Here is a 19,423-nt window from a genome sequence, read left to right on the forward strand (position 1 = left end):
ATATCTTAAACAAAATATACAAATATAATGTAAAAACATGCAATTTGATAATATAGCAAAACACGAAAGCTTAGTAGAAAAACCAAGCGTATTCACATGCGCTCAGCCAAAATAAGCCCAATAAAGCCGAAAAGTAGCATATGAAATTTAAAGTTAGAAGTTTAGCAGAGAGATTCTCGGGTTAACGGTTATTGCTGTCCTCTGTTCATATTTGAATCTGCAGCCATAGACTGTAGATTCGTGAAAATCCATTTCCTTACTATTGGCTAATAAAGTTACCTCTTTTTAGTATATGATCAATTTATATTTTTAATGCTTATATTTTTAAATTGCCCACCAGTGGCCGAGCGGTAACGTCGCTGAACACTGGTAGTTCGGTCCGAGGTTCGAATCCCGCGAACGGGCTGGCTGCATGGGTGTTTTCGTGATTTTCCCCATGTGTAACGTGTATACGAGCCAGTTTTCCTTAAAAAGTCCTCCACGAAGGCATCCCTCCCTTAAGGCAGATAGCCCTCGAGTGCTTTGCCGTAATCTAATAAACCAAATCATTTTTTAATTTTGTGCTTTTCTATATTCCAGATCTTGAACCTTCACAAATGACTCCAGCAAAAAAGGCAAAATTCAACATTGATAGTGAAAGATCATTTTAAGAGACCTGGGCAGTCACACACATTGTTATTGAACACAGTAGGAAAGCATTATGCAGTCTGTGCGGGGAAGTGTTGTGTGTAGCACATGTAGTGTCAGACGGTACTTTAACACCAACCACAAGATTGTTGCCGAACTTGCTGAAGCTGAACAGAAGGTGTTTATTGAAGGGAAACTGAGGATTTATAATTAGCAGAAAATTGATTTTTGCAATTTTCTTTCTAAAGCTAACCATATAACAATGGCCAGCTTTCAAATTTCACTGTGCCTCTCAAAACATAGTAAACCGCTCTCCGATGGTGATTTAAACAAAGAGGTTTGGGGCGCCGCCCCCCCCCCCCCAAAAAAAAAAGATTCGCCCAAAAACCCCAAAAAGGTTCGCCACCACTGGGGCCCTATATCAATGATGGTTGATTTATTGCCCTTTGAAAAAGAACTAGCAAAATTATACATTGTATTCCTTTTAAGAAAGCATGTTTTCTGATTTATGTAGTGAATAAAATTTTGAATATATGCATCAGTTACAAAGTACATCTCTTTATTTGTATATTACATTAATGTTGGTCGCCTTGACAAATGATAACTCTTTTTCTTTTAGAGAACAATGCCTCATTGGGGTGGTTCACTTTTTAAAATTTTATCTGTAATCTTTAATCTTTTTGTTAGGAAATTAACGATGCAAGTCGTTTATTTTTCTTAGGAAAATGGTTATTATATTTCGTTTCAAGTTGTAACCGCAACTGTAATTATCTCTCTTTTTTTCACTCCTTTTATAATCCCTAAAATAGAAAAGAGTTTGCCTGTTTACATTTACTTGACATTCTAGATTTAATAATTTTTCTTTAAAATAAAATAAATGATTTCCCTATTACTTTAAAAATATTCATGGTTTTTATTTATCGAACCATAAGTGCTTTTTAAGTATCGAGTTTTTTTTTTTTTTTTCCATTTAACAAATGAAAGGAACTTCAAGAACAATTACTCAGACGCAAATGACTTCGAAGCATGTGATTCTGTTACTAATTATTTATTATTTTAATGTGAATTCTGTGTATGAATTAATGTGAATTCTGTGTATGAATTAATGTGAATTCTGTGTATGAATTAATGTGAATTCTGTGTATGAATTAATGTGAATTCTGTGTATGAATTAATGTGAATTCTGTGTATGAATTAATGTGAATTCTGTGTATGAATTAATGTGAATTCTGTGTATGAATGGGGTAAAAGTAATTTCTCATTTGACAAAGCAATATCCTAAAAGCGAATTAATGTAACAACAATTAAGGAGCTAATGCACTAATATTTAGCTGGAGTTAAAATTTCAGTTTTGTTTATTGTATATAATTCTAATTTTAAAAATTACACTTTAAAATAAGCCGTTTCTTTTTTTCTTTTCCTTTTCCCTAATCGCTGAAAACACAGTTGTGGTTGTGTAAAAGTTAAAAAATGATTTGACAACTCCAATTGCCAAAGCCTGGTGGTGAAGCATCATCATCCACCACCTAAATTTTCACATCAAACACTATAAAATTTTTTATAGTGTTTTTTTAAAATTTGATACAAGTAAACAGAATTGAGGAAATATTTACACTTTGATCTATTTTTGTAATGATTGGTATGAAAAATATAAATCTTCTTCGCTGTCTGAAGCGTCTGAAAAAGAATTATCAGAAAATTTTCAAACAATGACTGAATTCATTGAAAAAGAAGAAAATGAAGATATTAAATTGGAAGGGTTAGGAATTTTAATATGATATTCAAAAGAATTTATATTATTGGTAAACATAATTTCACCTTTCATCAATCAGCGTTAGATCGTACGAAGAAATTCAGAAATTAAAAGTCCTGGTAAATATCCGTTGATATTTTTGAGCAAAATTAAAACTAAATATGAAGATACATGTATTGTAGAAATAAAAGTAGATGATTAAGAAAAGTATATTTTCTTAAAAAAAAAAAAAAAAAGCAAGCTCTGATAATGCAATTAAGAAAATCAATAAAGGAAATTATATATTCAAATATAAAAGTATGTTAAAGGTAGAATATTTGCATGATTTGTAAAATTCTTAGGTATATTCTCCCTCCTTTCTGCATACCTTTGTGGTGTAACAGTAGCACACTCGGCGGGTATTCGAGAGGTCCAGGTTAGAGTCCCGGCGAGAGCATTGCTTATTTTTCACGTCTCCTGCTTCAAAACAGCCTAATGACGCTGCAGTGGCGCCCGAACTAAAAGGTGGTGGATGTTGATGCTTCACCACCAGGAATTAGCGATTGGGTCCCCTAATCCCCAGTCGCCCTTTAAAAGGGGTATTATATAAGGTATTTTCTCCCTCCTTTCAGCATGCCTTCGTGCTGTAACGGTAGCACACTCGGCAAGTATTCGACAGTTGTAAGTTCGAGTCCCGGCGAGGACATTGCTCGTTTTTCTCGTCTCTAGTATCAAAAAAGCCATGACTCTACATCTTTTATCCTTAGGGACCATCCTGAATTCTTGTGTAAATTCTTTCATTCAAAAGACTTTAGATTTTTACATCATTACATTTTCATGCAAATTATTCATTTTTAATACTTATATTAAATTCCAAAAAAACTTAAGATTTCGATTTCTATTTAAAAATATGTAAAAAGCGTACATTTTATGTAAATTCTTTCGTTTAATCATTTTTAATGTTTACATTCTATTCCCAAAACTTCACATTTCTGGGTATTATTTAGATTTTTTTGTTCATATTTAAAAAATATGTAAAAAAACAAACATATTTTGTTAAAAGACTTAAGTTAGATAGAGTCATGGAGGTTTTAGTCATAGTGAGCTGGATCGGTCATTACGACTCTATCTAAAATGTGAGCTTTCTCTAAACCAAGCAGAGGTTCATAAAAAAAGCACCAAATTTCATATCTAGTTCCAATTTGTTTGAAAAGAATCGAGATTGAATCGAAACGAAATGTGTGATGGCACATTGCCATTCGAAAATTCGAATCGAATCATAATCCGATTTTCTTTCTGTACTGCAGTTATTGCATGAGGAGCAAAATGAGAACAAAATTTTCTGTGTTTGTTATTTCTTTCTTTACTGGTATTAAGATCGTCAGCTACCATTCGAAAAGACAGTGAATGTTTTTTACTGGCAGCTGTTGAACTTTTCCGATGTTTTCATCATTTCGAGACTGAGACCGGCCATCATTCTTCACTTCATCTTTAGTTTTCCAATCCGTCACGAAATCGTCCGTACTTAGGAGAAACTATCATGGTAATTCTTGGATCTCCATGCTTTATGCAATATTTAAAATGGTTCCGTTGTCATTCCGCATTACAGTAAGACTGTAGAGTCATTAGGTTATTTTGATACTGGAGACGTAAAAGATGAGCAGTTCCCTCTCCGGGACTCGAACCTGGACCTCTCGAATACGCGCCGAGTGTGCTACCGTTACACCACGAAGGCATGCAGAAAAGAGGAAGAAAATACTTTATATACTCTGGCGTGGTCTGTTATGACTATAAGGCCAACTTGTTTGGTTAGGTGGATCGGGCTGCACCCGCTTTTGGTACCTTGTATGCTCCCAGTTTTAAAAAGCGACTGAGGATTAGGGTATCCAATAAACAAATCCTGGTGGTGAAGAATCATCGTGCACCGCATTATAGTTCAGGCGCCAATGTAGAATTATTAGGCTATTTTGATGTTGGAGACGTGAAAGATGAGCAAGACCCTCGCCGGGACTCTCGAGCCTGGACCTCTCGAATACGCGCCGAGTGTGCCACCATTACACCACGAAGGCATACAGAAAGGAGGGAGAAACTATCTTAGAAAACTACCTTGTTCTTCTCTTCTCAACTATCGAATCCATGGCATCAAATGTTCATTAGATCAAAGCAAACGCTTAACCAGATAGAAAATTCTGTCCGTAAACAGATAGTATTTTAGGAAAAAGAGGTTGAGATGTCATAGTAATTAATGTGAATTATCGTTTGCTGGTTTTTCTGGACTGTCTTAAAGTATTTGTCATAAAATTATGTAGATGCACTCTATATATGTATATGTAGCAAGAATTTAATTTGAAATTGGTATTTACTAATCATTCATTAATGCACTTTTAACTTTTAGGTCATCGAAATGCTTATCACGAGGTTGTGGTAATTCCAACGGGAGCTCGAAATCTTATCATAAGACAGCCGATTGGAAAGAATTATTTAGGTGAGAAATAACTTTGCATTCAATTCTAATGAAAATGTACACTTTCTGTGATTCTAATATAATACTTATTCGCCGCAATAATAGGGCCCACCAGCGGCCGAGCGGTAAAGTCGCTGAACATTGGTAGTTCGGTCCGAGGTTCGAATCCCGCGAACGGGCTGGCTGCATGGGCATTTTCGTGGTTTTTCCCATGTGTAACGTGTATACGAGCCAGTTTCCCTTAGAAAGTCCTCCACGAAGGCATCCCTCCCCTTAGGCAGATAGCCCTCGAGGCTTTGCCATAATCACACACACACACACTCGCCGCAATAATAATAGAAATAAGTAGCAACATAGAAACTAGGGAGACTATTAATTTTTAAAGGTGTCTAATATTTTCGTATTATGGAATTTAATACATTAACAATCCTTCCTTAAAAAATCTATGTTTTTATGTAGGTAAAACACAAGTAGTATTATATTTCTTTGCCTTCTGATATGATGATCAAAGATATTATGCTAAAAAAATATGGCTTTCACCTTGAAAATTATATGAATAATTTTTTAAATTTCTATCTGAATTAGCAAAACAGTTTCATCACAAAGGTTTAAGTAGAGTATTTTAATCTCTATAGAAAATTATAATCCTGGTTATGTGACCTGACTTTTCAATTTCATCATATTTCATGTAATGTTTGTTTGCAAGGATTGGATGCAAAGTATAGCAGTACACAAACACCTACACTTCCCAATATAATCGTTCGTTGTGTTTGCCAACTTCTGCCAGATTACTAAAATAAACTCGGTGACCCAACAGCCGTAGTGAGCTATGGCCTGCAGTACCTTGATATCTGCTTTCCTGACTGTGGGCCCGGAGTGCGTGGCCATATGCTCTGAACAAGTGGTCACCGGTATTAGTCCCCAAGCGAACTTGGTACTCCTTTCATCGACCTTCTCAAGGGATGAAAGGATGAGTCAACCTTCCCCACACCAGGAATCCATCCCCAGACCTGTGCTACTGCTACGCGACGTGCTAGCCTTTGCGCCACCGGGACTCTCCGCCAGATTCTGCAAAGTATAATACACTATCAACACGCTGACTTCTGTGGAGGCTTTATAGTTACTTCTAAGTACAGATAACGTCCTCTTTACTGTAATATCTTGATAAGTCCCTCTTTAAATTTTTAAATAAGTCATATAAATTTATATAGGATAACTATGACAGACATACCGGTTCCTCTCATCGCCACCGTCGCAGAAGATAAATGACAGCGCTTGCATTATGATGTATTGTTATGTAGGATGATCAGATTCATCATTTGAGACATCATCCGTGTTCCGAACCTGGGTAAAAGCTATAGTAGCTGTCGGTAATTCAGATCTTCCTCTATGATAATCTGCAATGTCATAATGCGATCCCTGTCACTGATTTCCTGCGACGATGGCAATGGGAGTTTCTAGGACACCCACCATATTACTGGTAAGATATGAATCCATCTATTACCTTTTCATCAAAATGAATGAACCATTGCAAAAGATCCGTTTGCAAGAGTGGAAAGCGTGTTATCTGTGCTTTAGGGCATTTGCCTGCGGAGCGTCAACAAAAGTGTGGATTTTTCAACATCAGCCATTTTGCTGATCTTGATTCAGCCACGTACGCCATCAGCCATTTTACTGATGGTGTAGGTTACCTTCAAGCAATTTGACAGAAGGTGGTTTAAAAGTGATTGCATTGAGGGATTGTAAATGTTTGTGTTAAAAGTCTTTTCAGAATTGCTGATAGCTTGCCACTGCTTTTTGACCAATCCTTGTATTTACTTACCAACATGGTATTTTACTGTCACATTTACAGAAATTAGATACCGTTCATATTAAAGAGGTATCGAATGTGTATGTAACAGCTTAAAATATGATCAAATTGTTATTGTAAAATTTCAATGGTATAATCGTTTCATTGGGCAAAACCTCGAGTAGCATTCCGAAAGCACCATTTTCATTGTCATATAAATGTGTCGTTGAACTTGAAATCACGAAATAAGGCAAAAATATATGAAAACGTATATGAATATATGAATGAAGGAAAGAAAATGAAAACTAGACAGGTTAAGCGTTATTTATTTGCCCATTTCGTTTTAGTATCCATAAGTTTGCCTTTACGGGCCACGCGGTAAATGTCTATACTTCTCCAAAACGTAATCGAACACGATAAATCTGGCTATTGTGTAACTCTAAAGCAGAAATGTTTCCGAACAGAACATTCAAGACCTTTATAGAAATATTCGTGCATTTTTTTCTGGAAAGCTTCCTTGCCAGGTGCATAAAACCAACTCTTGACATTCCAAAGCACTTCTTAACTGTGCTGCTTGCTGCTTATGGCCTTGGCTATATATGCAAGGTGGCATGTGAATAAAAATAAATAGCTTTTTATGCAATAACACTCAATATTCTGAAACTACTTCGCGTACTGAACGTTATATGGAATGCTATTTGTGCTCCATAGAAAGGAAGATTTCATAAATATAAAATTCTTTATAGGACATCATGCAAAGAGCCGTGACTAGCTTGTGTAATGTCATCGCCGAAACCGTATCCTCATTCTTCATACCAGTGGCAATACTAGGTCGATAATTTCGGATCAGAGAGAGTCTCAGACAAGAAAGCCGAGAGATAAAATCTCCATCAAATGGCGGCGGAAATGGTTATGGACATTTCATAATGTCACCTGTCAAGATATGGCTATATGCTAACAGCCATCCAATGTAGTTATTACCTTGATGTTTTATGTTACGAAGCTGGAGACATTTGATTATTTGAACATAAAGTTTTCCTCTACGGCTTGAATACCGTGTTTGCGCTTTTTGTTCTTGCATTCCTTTTCATGCCAAATGCAGGAATATCTAATAATTCATATAGTTAAATAAGTCTTTACGGATCGATCTGCATATAATGTTTCGGATCCGTTTCGTTCCGCATTCGTTCGCTTATTCCGGATCCGTTTCTGCGCATAATTTTCGTTTCTTTTTAGACAAATGATAAACACTGCTTTTCAGATTATACCAGGTTAACAGTACCAGATACAAATGCTTAATTCAGAATGTCTGTCATAGGAGTGCTGTCGCTTTTGGAGCCATACTTTGGTTCCAGTTTAAGAGAGACTGAAGGAGAAATACGAAGCCTTGATATTAGTAACCACACTATTTACAATTGCATAGAATCCGGTTTCGTTCGCATAGTTAATTGGTTAGTCACCGAGCCACCGCGCTATTAGTTAAAGCCTTATTCCTAACTGAAATTACTGAATATATTTCTCTGAGTATTCAGCTGGCTTGTCGCAAGGAAATGCGAGTATCTCATGGATATGTATATTCTTTAACATAAGAGTATTGTAGTATGAATATGCAAAATTACTTTCACTGAAATGATAGTTTATTAATTTAGAAGTCAAACAACAAAAATCGGCGTTATATTTTCAAATTTTCACAGGATTAGTTTCGATGGTTTTACCGAACCATCAGCCTCAGCTAAAAAGTGCAAATGAACGAAATATGACAGTTTATGTTTAAGAAGGCTTCGAATATTTCCACTTAGCGCAAAATGTACCTTTTTAACCCAAAGGGACGATAACCCATATGGGCTATTAGTTTCGAAACGATATTTTGCTTTGTTTCACTATAAATGTCCATTTTACTTTTCAAATTGTAGCCACCAAATATTACCGCCCTGTATTATATTACAAGAAATTAAATAATGAAGAATCTGCGTGAATATAGGTATGTTTCTAGCATTGTAAAAAAACGACGGTACCTAGAGCCATCCAATTTTGAATAACGTCATCCTCCACCCGAACATGGTCATCAGGACGCCCAAATTCCTAATTTGTTTTATGATCTATTTCATATTTTGTAAAACAATAACGAAATTTGGTTTACAAACTCGGTGATTTAAAGGCGAGTAATGGCAACACTGTACGAGGAGAGGGAAAAAAAAATTATCTCCATATATGCTATTCTAAATATATGCTGCTTTTAAATATTTTGTCAGATTGCTCCTGAATTGAATTTTATGTGGCTTAAATGCGAAGAGCATGATATTTATTAAATAAAGGTAACACACAAAACGCTAAAAATCGTCCCTTTTTTCATAATATAAAGTCTGAAAACTTTCAGAGTTTATTTTAGTTTTGTTTTTAACTTACATTTCACTGTAGTACAATTCTTATCTGAATATTAGTTGCGGAAACAAAAATTTATCAAAAGACAGACAACAAACTTATAAGTAAAAAGGAATAATATTAGCAGAGGTTTAAAAGCAGTTATATAAAAAATTCTGCTTTAAAATAACAGTATATTTTAGTGCAGCAATTACTATTATTATTAATTTGAGACGTTTTAGCTGTTCATTCAAGCACTTACGAAGTCAAAAGTATGTGTTCTTGTGAACTAGTGATTAGAAGTGCTGTTTTAATGTACAGGAAACTGGAGATTATATATTAAATTTGCAGTAATGTTGATGCAATGAAACTAAACGATTAATATAAAAAAAGGCATTAGTTTTGTCAAAACATAGATAAAACTTTATTTTGGTATTTGAGACATTTCTTTTGAAATTTCATTTTATAATCAATTATCTTTTCCTCCTCTTTGAAAGAATATAATTAATTTATGTAAGTTCTGCTAAGTTTTTGTATTTTCCTCTCTATTTATTTTCACGCTTCTAATATGACACTTCCAATTTAAAGACTGGATTAAAAGATTAAAATGGCTTGTGAAATAAGTGCACTGGAGAAAATTTAATAAAGATGTAATTACGCTCAACTCTCGAGATAATATTCTTCAAAATGTTCTTAAATGTTCATCGTCTTCTCTTAACAGGTAATTTTCCCAGTTTTTCCTCATTAAATATTTATTGAAACTCGCGTAGCATTTTCAGTTTTATAATTTTTTGTTTTTGTTTTAAAATTTTATGCGAAGTGGCTATGAATATATGAAAAAGAAATTAAAATCAGAAAATTAGATGGGAAATGGAGAAAATAATTTGTTTTTCCTTTATATATTAATTTAAAATTTTTTTTTATAAACTCATTTTGAAAGCTATCTTCTAACGTGCATTCCTGTATTACTTGAGAAAATTTTGAAAGCATTCATTTTCGACAAACCCGTTAACAAAATAAATTATTGTTTATTCTCTGCTGAGGATATTTGAACTTATGGAGTATGAAATCTGTATATTGTTCAGATTTTAATCCAGAATTTTAATATTTAAGTTGTAACAACACTCTATTTATATTAAAACTTTAGAGCCAAAACGGTAGGTATGGGCAATTTATATTTAGGGAAAAAAAAACTGGAAAAAAATCGATGACAAAATTATGACTTTATTTTAAAGAAGCTTTTAATTTATAAGAAATTTTACAATGGTATTCATCCTGCGATGGAAAAAAAATCTATTACACCACATGACTTCCTTGTACGATCTATTAAATTATGCACATTTTTTGCTGCATTTCGCTTAAACCTATTTCCACGAATTTCATTAGAGATATATTTCTCATTCAATCAATTCAGTTCTCATTTCGCGCGCAAGGAAAAAATACATAAAAACTCAAAACATCTCCATTCAAAATTGTAAAATACATAAAAAAATAAAACACTAAATAAAGTTAAAAAACGTTAAAAGAATTTTACAAAACTTTTGGCCTCACTCGGCAAAAAGACACTGAAGTTGGCGCAGAAACTGTGTGTTACTAAGCTTCAAATGTAAACAAATGGCGGTGTTAAGCTTAGTGAAACTTAAACAACTTTTAAACTGTTGGTAATTGTATACTATTGTACGCAGATTACCTAAAGGCATAAAGACTTTAACCGGAACGATATAATTCAATCACTTTTAAAGCAAAAAATGCACAATTTTCCAACACATAAGAATAAAAAACTGAGTTCACCGAGCCGAGTATCAGAGTAGGTGTGTGTATATATATATATACACCTTTTGTGCGGCCGATTGAAACCAAAAAGGGATTTGCACAACTACATGTTATAGCATTCCCATATGCAGAATTTTAATGTTCTGAGGCTACTCTTTTTTGTGTTATGAGAGATACATACACACTAACGTACAGACGTCACGAAAAAGTGTCTTTTGAATCCATTTCACAATCCGTTTCTGGGGGGAAAGAGTCCTTTATTCTGTCTGTACGTACAGATGCAACGCAAAAACGTCGTTCAAATATCATCGAGAGCGATCAAAATGTATATTTTCGTTGAAATACGATGCCCGAAATTTTTGGTAGTTACAATACTTCCTTTACTTTGTAGAAGGAAGTAATAAATATGAATATTTTACAAAAAATAATATGAAAACATAACAAATTATGGACCAGGCTGTATTAGTTTCGAGATTGGTAGTTCAATATAACAACATAGTTATTTTCCGAAAAGAAAGATTCATCATCTGTAGCTCGATTACCAATATTTCTGTCTTCTTCAAATGTTTGCTGTATATTTCAGTTGATAGGTACTAATAAATGCCTTGTTCTTTATATCATGCGCATGTGTAATAATTACGATTCTAATTTCAAATAGATTCGAAACATGGATGATGTGGAATTTTGTTAATTATGTATTAATTTGTAAAATTATTTAATTTTTTCCATTTGAGACTACAGTTTAGAATTCTAGAACGACCAGCTCTATTAAATGCTTAACCAGTGTGAATTTTATTCACATTTCTTTCGTCGTATTTTCTTTTAAACGCACCAAGTGCTTTTACCAGAATTCTCTTAAATTTCCATACAGTTAATTGCATTATAGCCAGTTATACTGCTAATGCTGAATTTGTATAATTTAATATGGATATAATTCTTCCGAAAACAGATTATGTAAAAAAGATTATTGCAAAATATTTTCGAGCGAAAATAATTTCAACTGTACTTGCTTTTCATCTGACGATCCTCGGAAGGATAAATCTTGAATGCATTCATATTTTGAGAATTTTATGGAAAATGATGGAATAGTAATTTTATGTTTCAGCTTTACAGGATCGTAATAGAGGAATCATTTTCAACGGAGAACAGATCATCAGCAAACATGGCAATTACTATGACATCGCTGGCACTTCTGTAGAGTTTACGATGTTAGACAATTTGACGGAGACCCTTTCATCCAGGGGACCGATCACGCAGGAGCTATATGTTTTGGTATGTTTATTTTATCTAAAAGAATTTTAATAAATGTTCTATTCCAGACCTTAAATATACGTTTTATCTTTGTAAACGTATTAATACACAAAGGAAAATTATTTCTGTGTGTTTCTTAATATGCAAACAAATGCTGATTCCCTTAATTATTTTTATCTTCATGTATCTGACGGATATACTTGGCAGAATGACTAAACCATAAATAAAAAATGCATTAAAACGTAAGTTTTTAATTCCAGAACGCATATTCTACGACCACTGGATCTCAACCCGTATCGTCTACCACAGGGATTCCCAACAAACCTTTTTGTTTCTAACAGCACATTCTAAAATATTTGTTGGACGGCGGGCACTATTTCCTTTTCAAAGTGACGTTATAGTCGAATAGAGTTAATAATATATGTACACTTCGGAAAAAAAAAAAAAAAAAAAAAAAAAAATGGCACAGCAAAACCTTTTGGTTTAATGGGCCGTCTGACGAAATTCAACTTAACGTTCTCCATGTATCGAAAGCGCGAATTAGGATGTGTATTAAATTTACATATAGCATTGTTCTAACATAAGTATTTTGATATTAAATCGGACTTTTTCTGAAATAACATGCCAAACATTTTTTTCTATGTTTTGATTCTACCACTGAAATTATGCCTAGATATTAAATTTTCTAAATTTTGGTGAGAGATTTATGGAGAAATTTAAAAATTTAGCTTGGCGAATGTTTTTCAGTCAGCGCCAAGAATCTCTTGACGAATTTCTTAATTTTATAGCAACCTATTTCTCTTTTTTTCTTTGTGCACGAGCGGGGAAAAAGTCATCGTTCATACTTTCAAATAATTTGAACAAAGTGCGTAAACCACATTTTCGCTGTTATGGCTTATAATACACGCGCCAAATTTCAAAACACGCCAAAATATAAATTCACGTATATCTTAGGAAATTTTGAATAAAAAAACTCTAATTTTTTGCAGGTATGCTTAGAAATACATTTACTTTAAGATGATGGAAAACATTTTACAGGTTATAATTCAAACTTTTTTCGAAAAATTATTTAAAAATACAAATTTAAAAAGTAAATCATAAGAAAATGGGCGAATTTTATTTGGAATGAATGTGAATTTCGAAATATGAGGGGAAGAATTAAGTAAGTTTAAAAAAAATATTAATAAATATATATCAAATTCAATGAATATCGAGGAGCGAATTTTTTAAAGCTACTCTTGCGATGTTTACAAAACTTGGCAGTTTGGCATAATTTGAGTTGTAGAATAGAAATATGTGAAAAAATTGACATGTCATTTCAGAAAACGTCTGATTTTGTGTCAAAATACCTATATCAGAACAAAGCTGTATATAAATCTAATACATATCCTAAGTGGCGCTTTCGAGACGTGAAAATCGCAAGTTGAATTTCGTCAATCGCCCCAGCAAAACGGCAGATATAGATTTTTTTTTTTTTCGCAGTGTACATAGAAAAAAAATTTGATCGCATTTCGCTTTGTGCTTGTATCTGTGTTGGACGCAATTTCTACTTCATTTATAAAGTATTTCTCCCACATTCTTGGCGTGCCTTCGTGGTGTGGTGGTCTGCACACTGCGCCGGTATTCCAGAGGTCCGTGGTTCGACTCCCGGCGAAGGCTACGTCAATTTTTCATCTTTCCTGCTTCCAAAAAATACTTAATGTCTCTACAGTGGCCCCCGAACTAAAAGGGTGGTGGATGATGATTTCTCCCCACCCAGGATTTGGCGATTGGGTCATCTAAAATCCCCAGTCGCCCTTTAAAAGAGGGAGTATATAAGGTATTTCTCCCACCTTCTTGGCGTGCCTTTGTGGTGTGGTGGTCTGCATACTAGGCCGGTATTCCCGAGGTCCGCGGTTCGATTCCGGTCGAAGGCTTTGTTAATTTTTCATCTTTCCTGCTTCCAAAAAATACCTAATGTCGCTACACATTAAAAATGAGAAAACTTTCACATGGAATTTTATTGAAAATTAAAACATTTTTATTGTGACGGGCACACGTTAAACGATCGACGGGCACCATGGTGCCCGCGTGCATAAGGTCGGGAACCCCTAGTCTACCTCCTCTACTTTTAAGCAGAAAACCATTCTGTGGTCCTCGGTTAATACGCTAGCGGGTTCCTTTGACTTCATTGGGAAGGAACAAGTCTTCAGGCAGCTTTAGACTAATCACAGTACAGACGACGTGGAAGACTGGTGTAACTGGAAACCATGTCCGGCTATTAGTCGAAAGGTTTGGTGTTTAAATCAGTGCGAAGACTTTGCACATTTCTCACATCTCTTGCTTAATAACTCTACAAAGCGGCTCCGTATGGATAGACTATTTGTTAGTTTCCCTTTAACTCATCAGCTTTACTATATGGAATGAGAAAGAATACAAAGACTGAAGAACAACTCGAGTAAGATTCCGTTTACTAATGAGAATAGTTTTAACCTCAGCAATGATTATAAATATCAGCTATCTGGGAAGAGCTTGACACACTATATCACTATGCAAGCAGTCGACAAGGTGGTCGATGCATGCGCTGCTGGTATTATCGTGGATGGAAGTCTATAACTTTAGGCAGTAGAGGCCAATACTGTAACCGGTGAAAGCTATTGTACTGAGGTAATCCTGCCGCGTAATCATCTGCTCCGTGACGCAACTGACCCTTAATTAATCAACTGATGGTAACGTGGCCCTCCATCTCACTGCTACTGTTAATGTACTGTTCAAAAGTGAGGAAACATTTCGAATATCTTGCTGCCCTGATCCATATAATGGTTAGAGAAGCTTGTTGCCGTGTCGTTAGGCCCGGATTCGTATCCAGGACATGTGTTTGATGTTTGTGAGTGTAAACTATCTGTATGACATGGGAGCACTTAAAATACTCGCTAGTCGAAAGCTCTTTCGATTTGTTGGATGGTAGGAGAAGAGAGGTGCGAGACCTAGGTTTCGTCTCTTGAAATGTGCTCCATTAAAATTGGAACTAAGCTGTGCAATAAATGAGGCGGGACTATGCCTATAATACTAGGTATTTCTCCCGACTTCTTAGCATGCCTTCGTAGTGTAGTGGTCAGCACGCTCAGCGCGTAGTCGAGAGGCTCGTGGTTCAAGTCCCGGCGAAGACGGTACTCATTTTTCATCTCTCTTGCTTTCAAAAAATACCAAATATCTCTACAATAAAACTACTGATGCTGTGATGTCCGGCCCACTTCTTCCTTTTCTGTCTTGTTCAATCTGCTTCGCGTTCTGTTCTCCACAATAACTGAAACGAGTTCTAGACTGACGCCTTTCAGCACTTCCCTCTCTACCGACAATTGTCTGACAGTTGTACACCGCGTGCTGCTGAGAAAGATTAACCGTCCTATTGACAATTATCTAACAGTTGCCAAGTTTACCGCCTGAACTGCATTGGAAATAGAATCTCTATTAAGAATCTGTTTTTAGAACTGTATCTCAAAATTTAAATTTCGCCATCAGTGGATTGGCTAAAATGGCGGAAGAATTCTTAGGTTATGAACTAGGTAATCGTACTAGTTAACAGATTAAATTTTGAATGATTTCTCCTTCTCCATATATTTTGTAAGTACTCCTCAGCAATTCTAAGTGAAGTTTTCTAAGTTCCGTTTTCCACAGTAATTCTAAATGAAGAATTCGTTTCTCTTAACTGTTTTCATCCTTACTTATGAGGATTAATCGCTTCAATAAAAGACAAATTGAAAAAAAATGAAGCATATATAAACTGAAAGAAAATTTATAAAATATTTTATCATCATTTATAAATTTTTATATGTATAAAATGATGTTGATTAGTCTTCTTTTATGCTAAAAGCTGATCATCAAAAGAATTATTTAGAGTAAAGCTTAGTGTATTTATCTGTAGTACTCCATTTGCTGATATTTTAAACAATTAATGGACTCTTTTGAGTTACCCTGACCCATTATGAATAAATATAAATCAAGAAGAAGCATTATTAGACTTAGTGGCTTAAAACGACAGGAAACTTTTACAATAAATATCAAACACGTTTTCCTTTTTCCTCATCAAGCCATTTCGAATGTTTTTTTTTTCGGGGGGGGGGTGATGCTACGCTACATTATTTCCTTTGGTTTCGAATTCATTATGTTGTCAGATCGATTCATATACGTTCTCAGACTACAGAGACTAGAGCTGACTTTATTCGAAAGGTAAAGAAATTTTTATTCACCTCTTCTTGAGGCAGATATTTTCCTTCATTATTTGCGTTTGCTTCTTGTAAAAGATTTATTTTTGCTTCGGTTCCCACCTCCCTTGGTTTAGTGGATTTCTATATCTCCCGATTCTGTAATATATGTTTTTTTTTTCTGTGGAATTGTAAATGGATTTATTGTAAATTCGCTAAAATATTGATAAGTATTTATGATTGTTTCTTCTGGTCTGTTTACTTAGTTCCTTGGATTTTTTTTATTATTTACATGGATATTTAAAAAAATAGTACACATTTTATTAAAATCTATCATAGTGTTGTGTGCATACAAGGTACCAAAAGCGGGTGCAGCCCGACCCACCGAACCAAACAAGTTGGCCTTATGGTCATAACAGACCACGCCAGAGTATACAAAGTTTTTTCTCCCTCCCCCCTCCATGCCTTCATGGTGCAACGGCAGCACACTCGGCGCGCACTCGAAAGGTCCAAGTTCGAGTCCCAGCATCAGCAGCTCATCCTTTACGTCTCCAGCATCAAAATAACCTAATGATTCTACAGTCTTACTGTAATGCGGAATGACAACGGAACAATTTTAAATATTGCATAAAGCCTGGAGATCCAAGACTTACCATGATAGTTTCTCGTAAGTACGGACGACTTCGCGACGGATTCGAAAACTAAAGATGAAGTGAAAAATGTTCGCCGGTCTCAGTTACGAAATGATGTAAACATCGGAAAAGTTCGACAGCTGCCAGTAGAAAAAAATATTCACTGTCTTCTCGAATGGTAGCTGACGATCTTAATACCAGTAAAGAAAGAAATAACAAACACAGAAAATTTTGTTCTCATTTTGCTCCTCATGCAATAACTGCAGTACAGAAAGAAAATCGGATTATGATTCGATTCGAATTTTCGAATGGCAATGTGCCATCACACATGTTCGTTTCGATTCAATCTTGATTCTTTTCAAACAAATTGGAACTAGATATGAAATTTGGTGCTTTTTTTATGAACCTCTGCTTGGTTTAGAGAAAGCTCACATTTTAGATAGAGTCGTAATGACCGATCCAGCTCACTATGACTAAAACCTCCATGACTCTATCTAACTTAAGTCTTTTAACAAAATATGTTTGTTTTTTTACATATTTTTTAAATATGAACAAAAAAATCTAAATAATACACAGAAATCTGAAGTTTTTGGAATAAAATGTAAACATTAAAAATGATTAAACGAAAGAATTTACATAAAAATATACGCTTTTTACATATATTTAAATATAAATCGAAATCTTAAGTTTTTTTGGAATAGACTATAAGTATTAAAAATGGATAATTTGCATGAAAACGTAATGATGTAAAAATCTAAAGTTTTTGGAATGAAAGAATTTACACAAAAATTCAATTATTTAAAGAATTCAGGAGGATCCCTAAAGATAAAAGATGTAGAGTAATTAGGCTTTTTGATGCTAGAGACGAGAAAAAAGAGCAAAGCCCTCGAACCTACAAGTGTTGAACACGCGCCGAGCGCGCCACCGCTACACCACGAAGGCACTCTGAAAGGAGGGAGAAAATACCTTATATACTCCTCCTTTCAAAGGGCGACTAAGGATTAGGGGACCCAATCGCCAAATCCTGGCGGCGAAGCATCACCATCCACCACTGCAGCGTCATTAGGCCATCCTGAAGCAGGAAAGGCGAAAAATAAGCAACACCCCCACTGGGACCCGAATATTGTTGTGTGCGTAGGTTTTGTAGTAGGTTGAATGCACACAGATGTAACGATAGCACACTCAGCGCGTATTCGAGAGGTCCAAGTTCGAGTCCCGGCGAAGGCACTGGTCATTTTTCAGGTCTTCTGCTTCAAAATATCATAATTACTGTACAGCAGGGTTCTGAACCGGTGGTAGGCAAATAAGCAAAGTATTTTTAACAATTAAATTCAAAAATTAAATCCTCAACATCCTAATTGATTTTTTTTTCTCTAACACTCGTAAATTTATGCGATCTGAGCTTTGTTCAAAGAGTGGTAGTGGTAATAATGCTTTGTAATAGTGGTACTAAAGGTTTTCAGTTTTTGTTCAGATGGTACGCGTTTGTCAAAAGGTTGAGAACCGCTGCTCTACAGTAATAATTATGAAAAAAACGTATTTCATTAAGGCTTGTAAAAAGAACGGGAAAAGACAATAAATGAGAAAGGAAAAAAGAGCTCATTTATCTTCTAAATTTTTCCAGTTAATGAAAATGTAAAATATCTTCTGACGGAACAGCAAAATCTCTTCTAATATATTGTCCTTAGATGTAAATGATGAGTGTAAATACTTTGAGTTCATTGCATAAAATGGCCATTTTGGGATTCTTGTTGGTTGTTTTGTCGTGGGAGGTCCGACTCCCCGTTGTTTCGTTTGCTATGGAAAATAACCGCTGACACTAATCTTTCCATCCACTAATCCAGACACATTTGTTAAATGTTCTATTGCAGACAGTATCTCCTAAGAAGCTACTTCAGAGATTCGAAATTGCATTCTTGAAAGCTGTTGAATGTTTTTGTTTGGATTCATGTGGTGTAACTCTTTGTTCAATACGTCTTATAATCAGCTAGCTTTCCTTTTTCTTCTCGATAATATATTTCACATTTTTTAACAGACTCTGATAGGTCAATTTAGAGTAGGGGTTTTCAACCTTTCACGCCCGAGGGCTACATCAATAAATTCACAAAGATTAGCGGGCCACATGTTTGTCAAAAAATAGTGTAGTCAGAAAATTTATATAAAAAAGGGAAGTTTGTTTTGCAAGACTACAATTGATTCTAAGCGAAGAGATAGTGTTACAGATTTATATATATTGTTACGCTTTTCTTCTGACACCAGTTGTTACATTATTTTCTTCCTTCACGTTCGTACGGATTTGGAGTGAATAACGACGACACTACTTGATGAAGTATCGAAACACACTTTATTAGCCAGTTTTGTCAGGAAAGGTCCAAAACACGTTTTACAGTTGTCGATGAACTACTATAAACACGCTGACACGAACAACGACACAGCCTTCAGGTTATCAGGCTATCACGGTGGAGCCAGCTTCACTGCAAAGCACCAGAGTACAGCTCCCGACTCTGCTTGGTCGTTTTCGGAACTCCACGTACTCTCGAGACTCTCCAAGCTACAACTCGCGATGGACTCGACGATACACAGAGCACAGCTCCCGACTCTTCGGTCCAG

The 19,423-nt window shown here is 35.1% G+C and overlaps 1 protein-coding gene across 1 annotated transcript in view; it reads left to right on the forward strand.

Moving 5' to 3' along the window:
- The window catches only part of LOC118184952 (uncharacterized), a 721,540-nt gene that overhangs the window by 667,076 nt on the left and 35,041 nt on the right, over positions 1-19,423 (forward strand). The window contains exons 10-11 of the mRNA XM_085811107.1: positions 4,755-4,844; positions 11,852-12,018. Of these exons, the coding sequence (XP_085667233.1) occupies positions 4,755-4,844; positions 11,852-12,018 (257 nt within the window). The remainder of the gene's footprint in view (positions 1-4,754; positions 4,845-11,851; positions 12,019-19,423) is intronic.

The sequence above is a fragment of the Stegodyphus dumicola genome, chromosome 2 (assembly GCF_044657685.1).
Source record: "Stegodyphus dumicola isolate Sdum_Otavi_A_Nest chromosome 2, ASM4465768v1".
Taxonomy (NCBI): Eukaryota; Metazoa; Arthropoda; class Arachnida; order Araneae; family Eresidae; genus Stegodyphus; species Stegodyphus dumicola.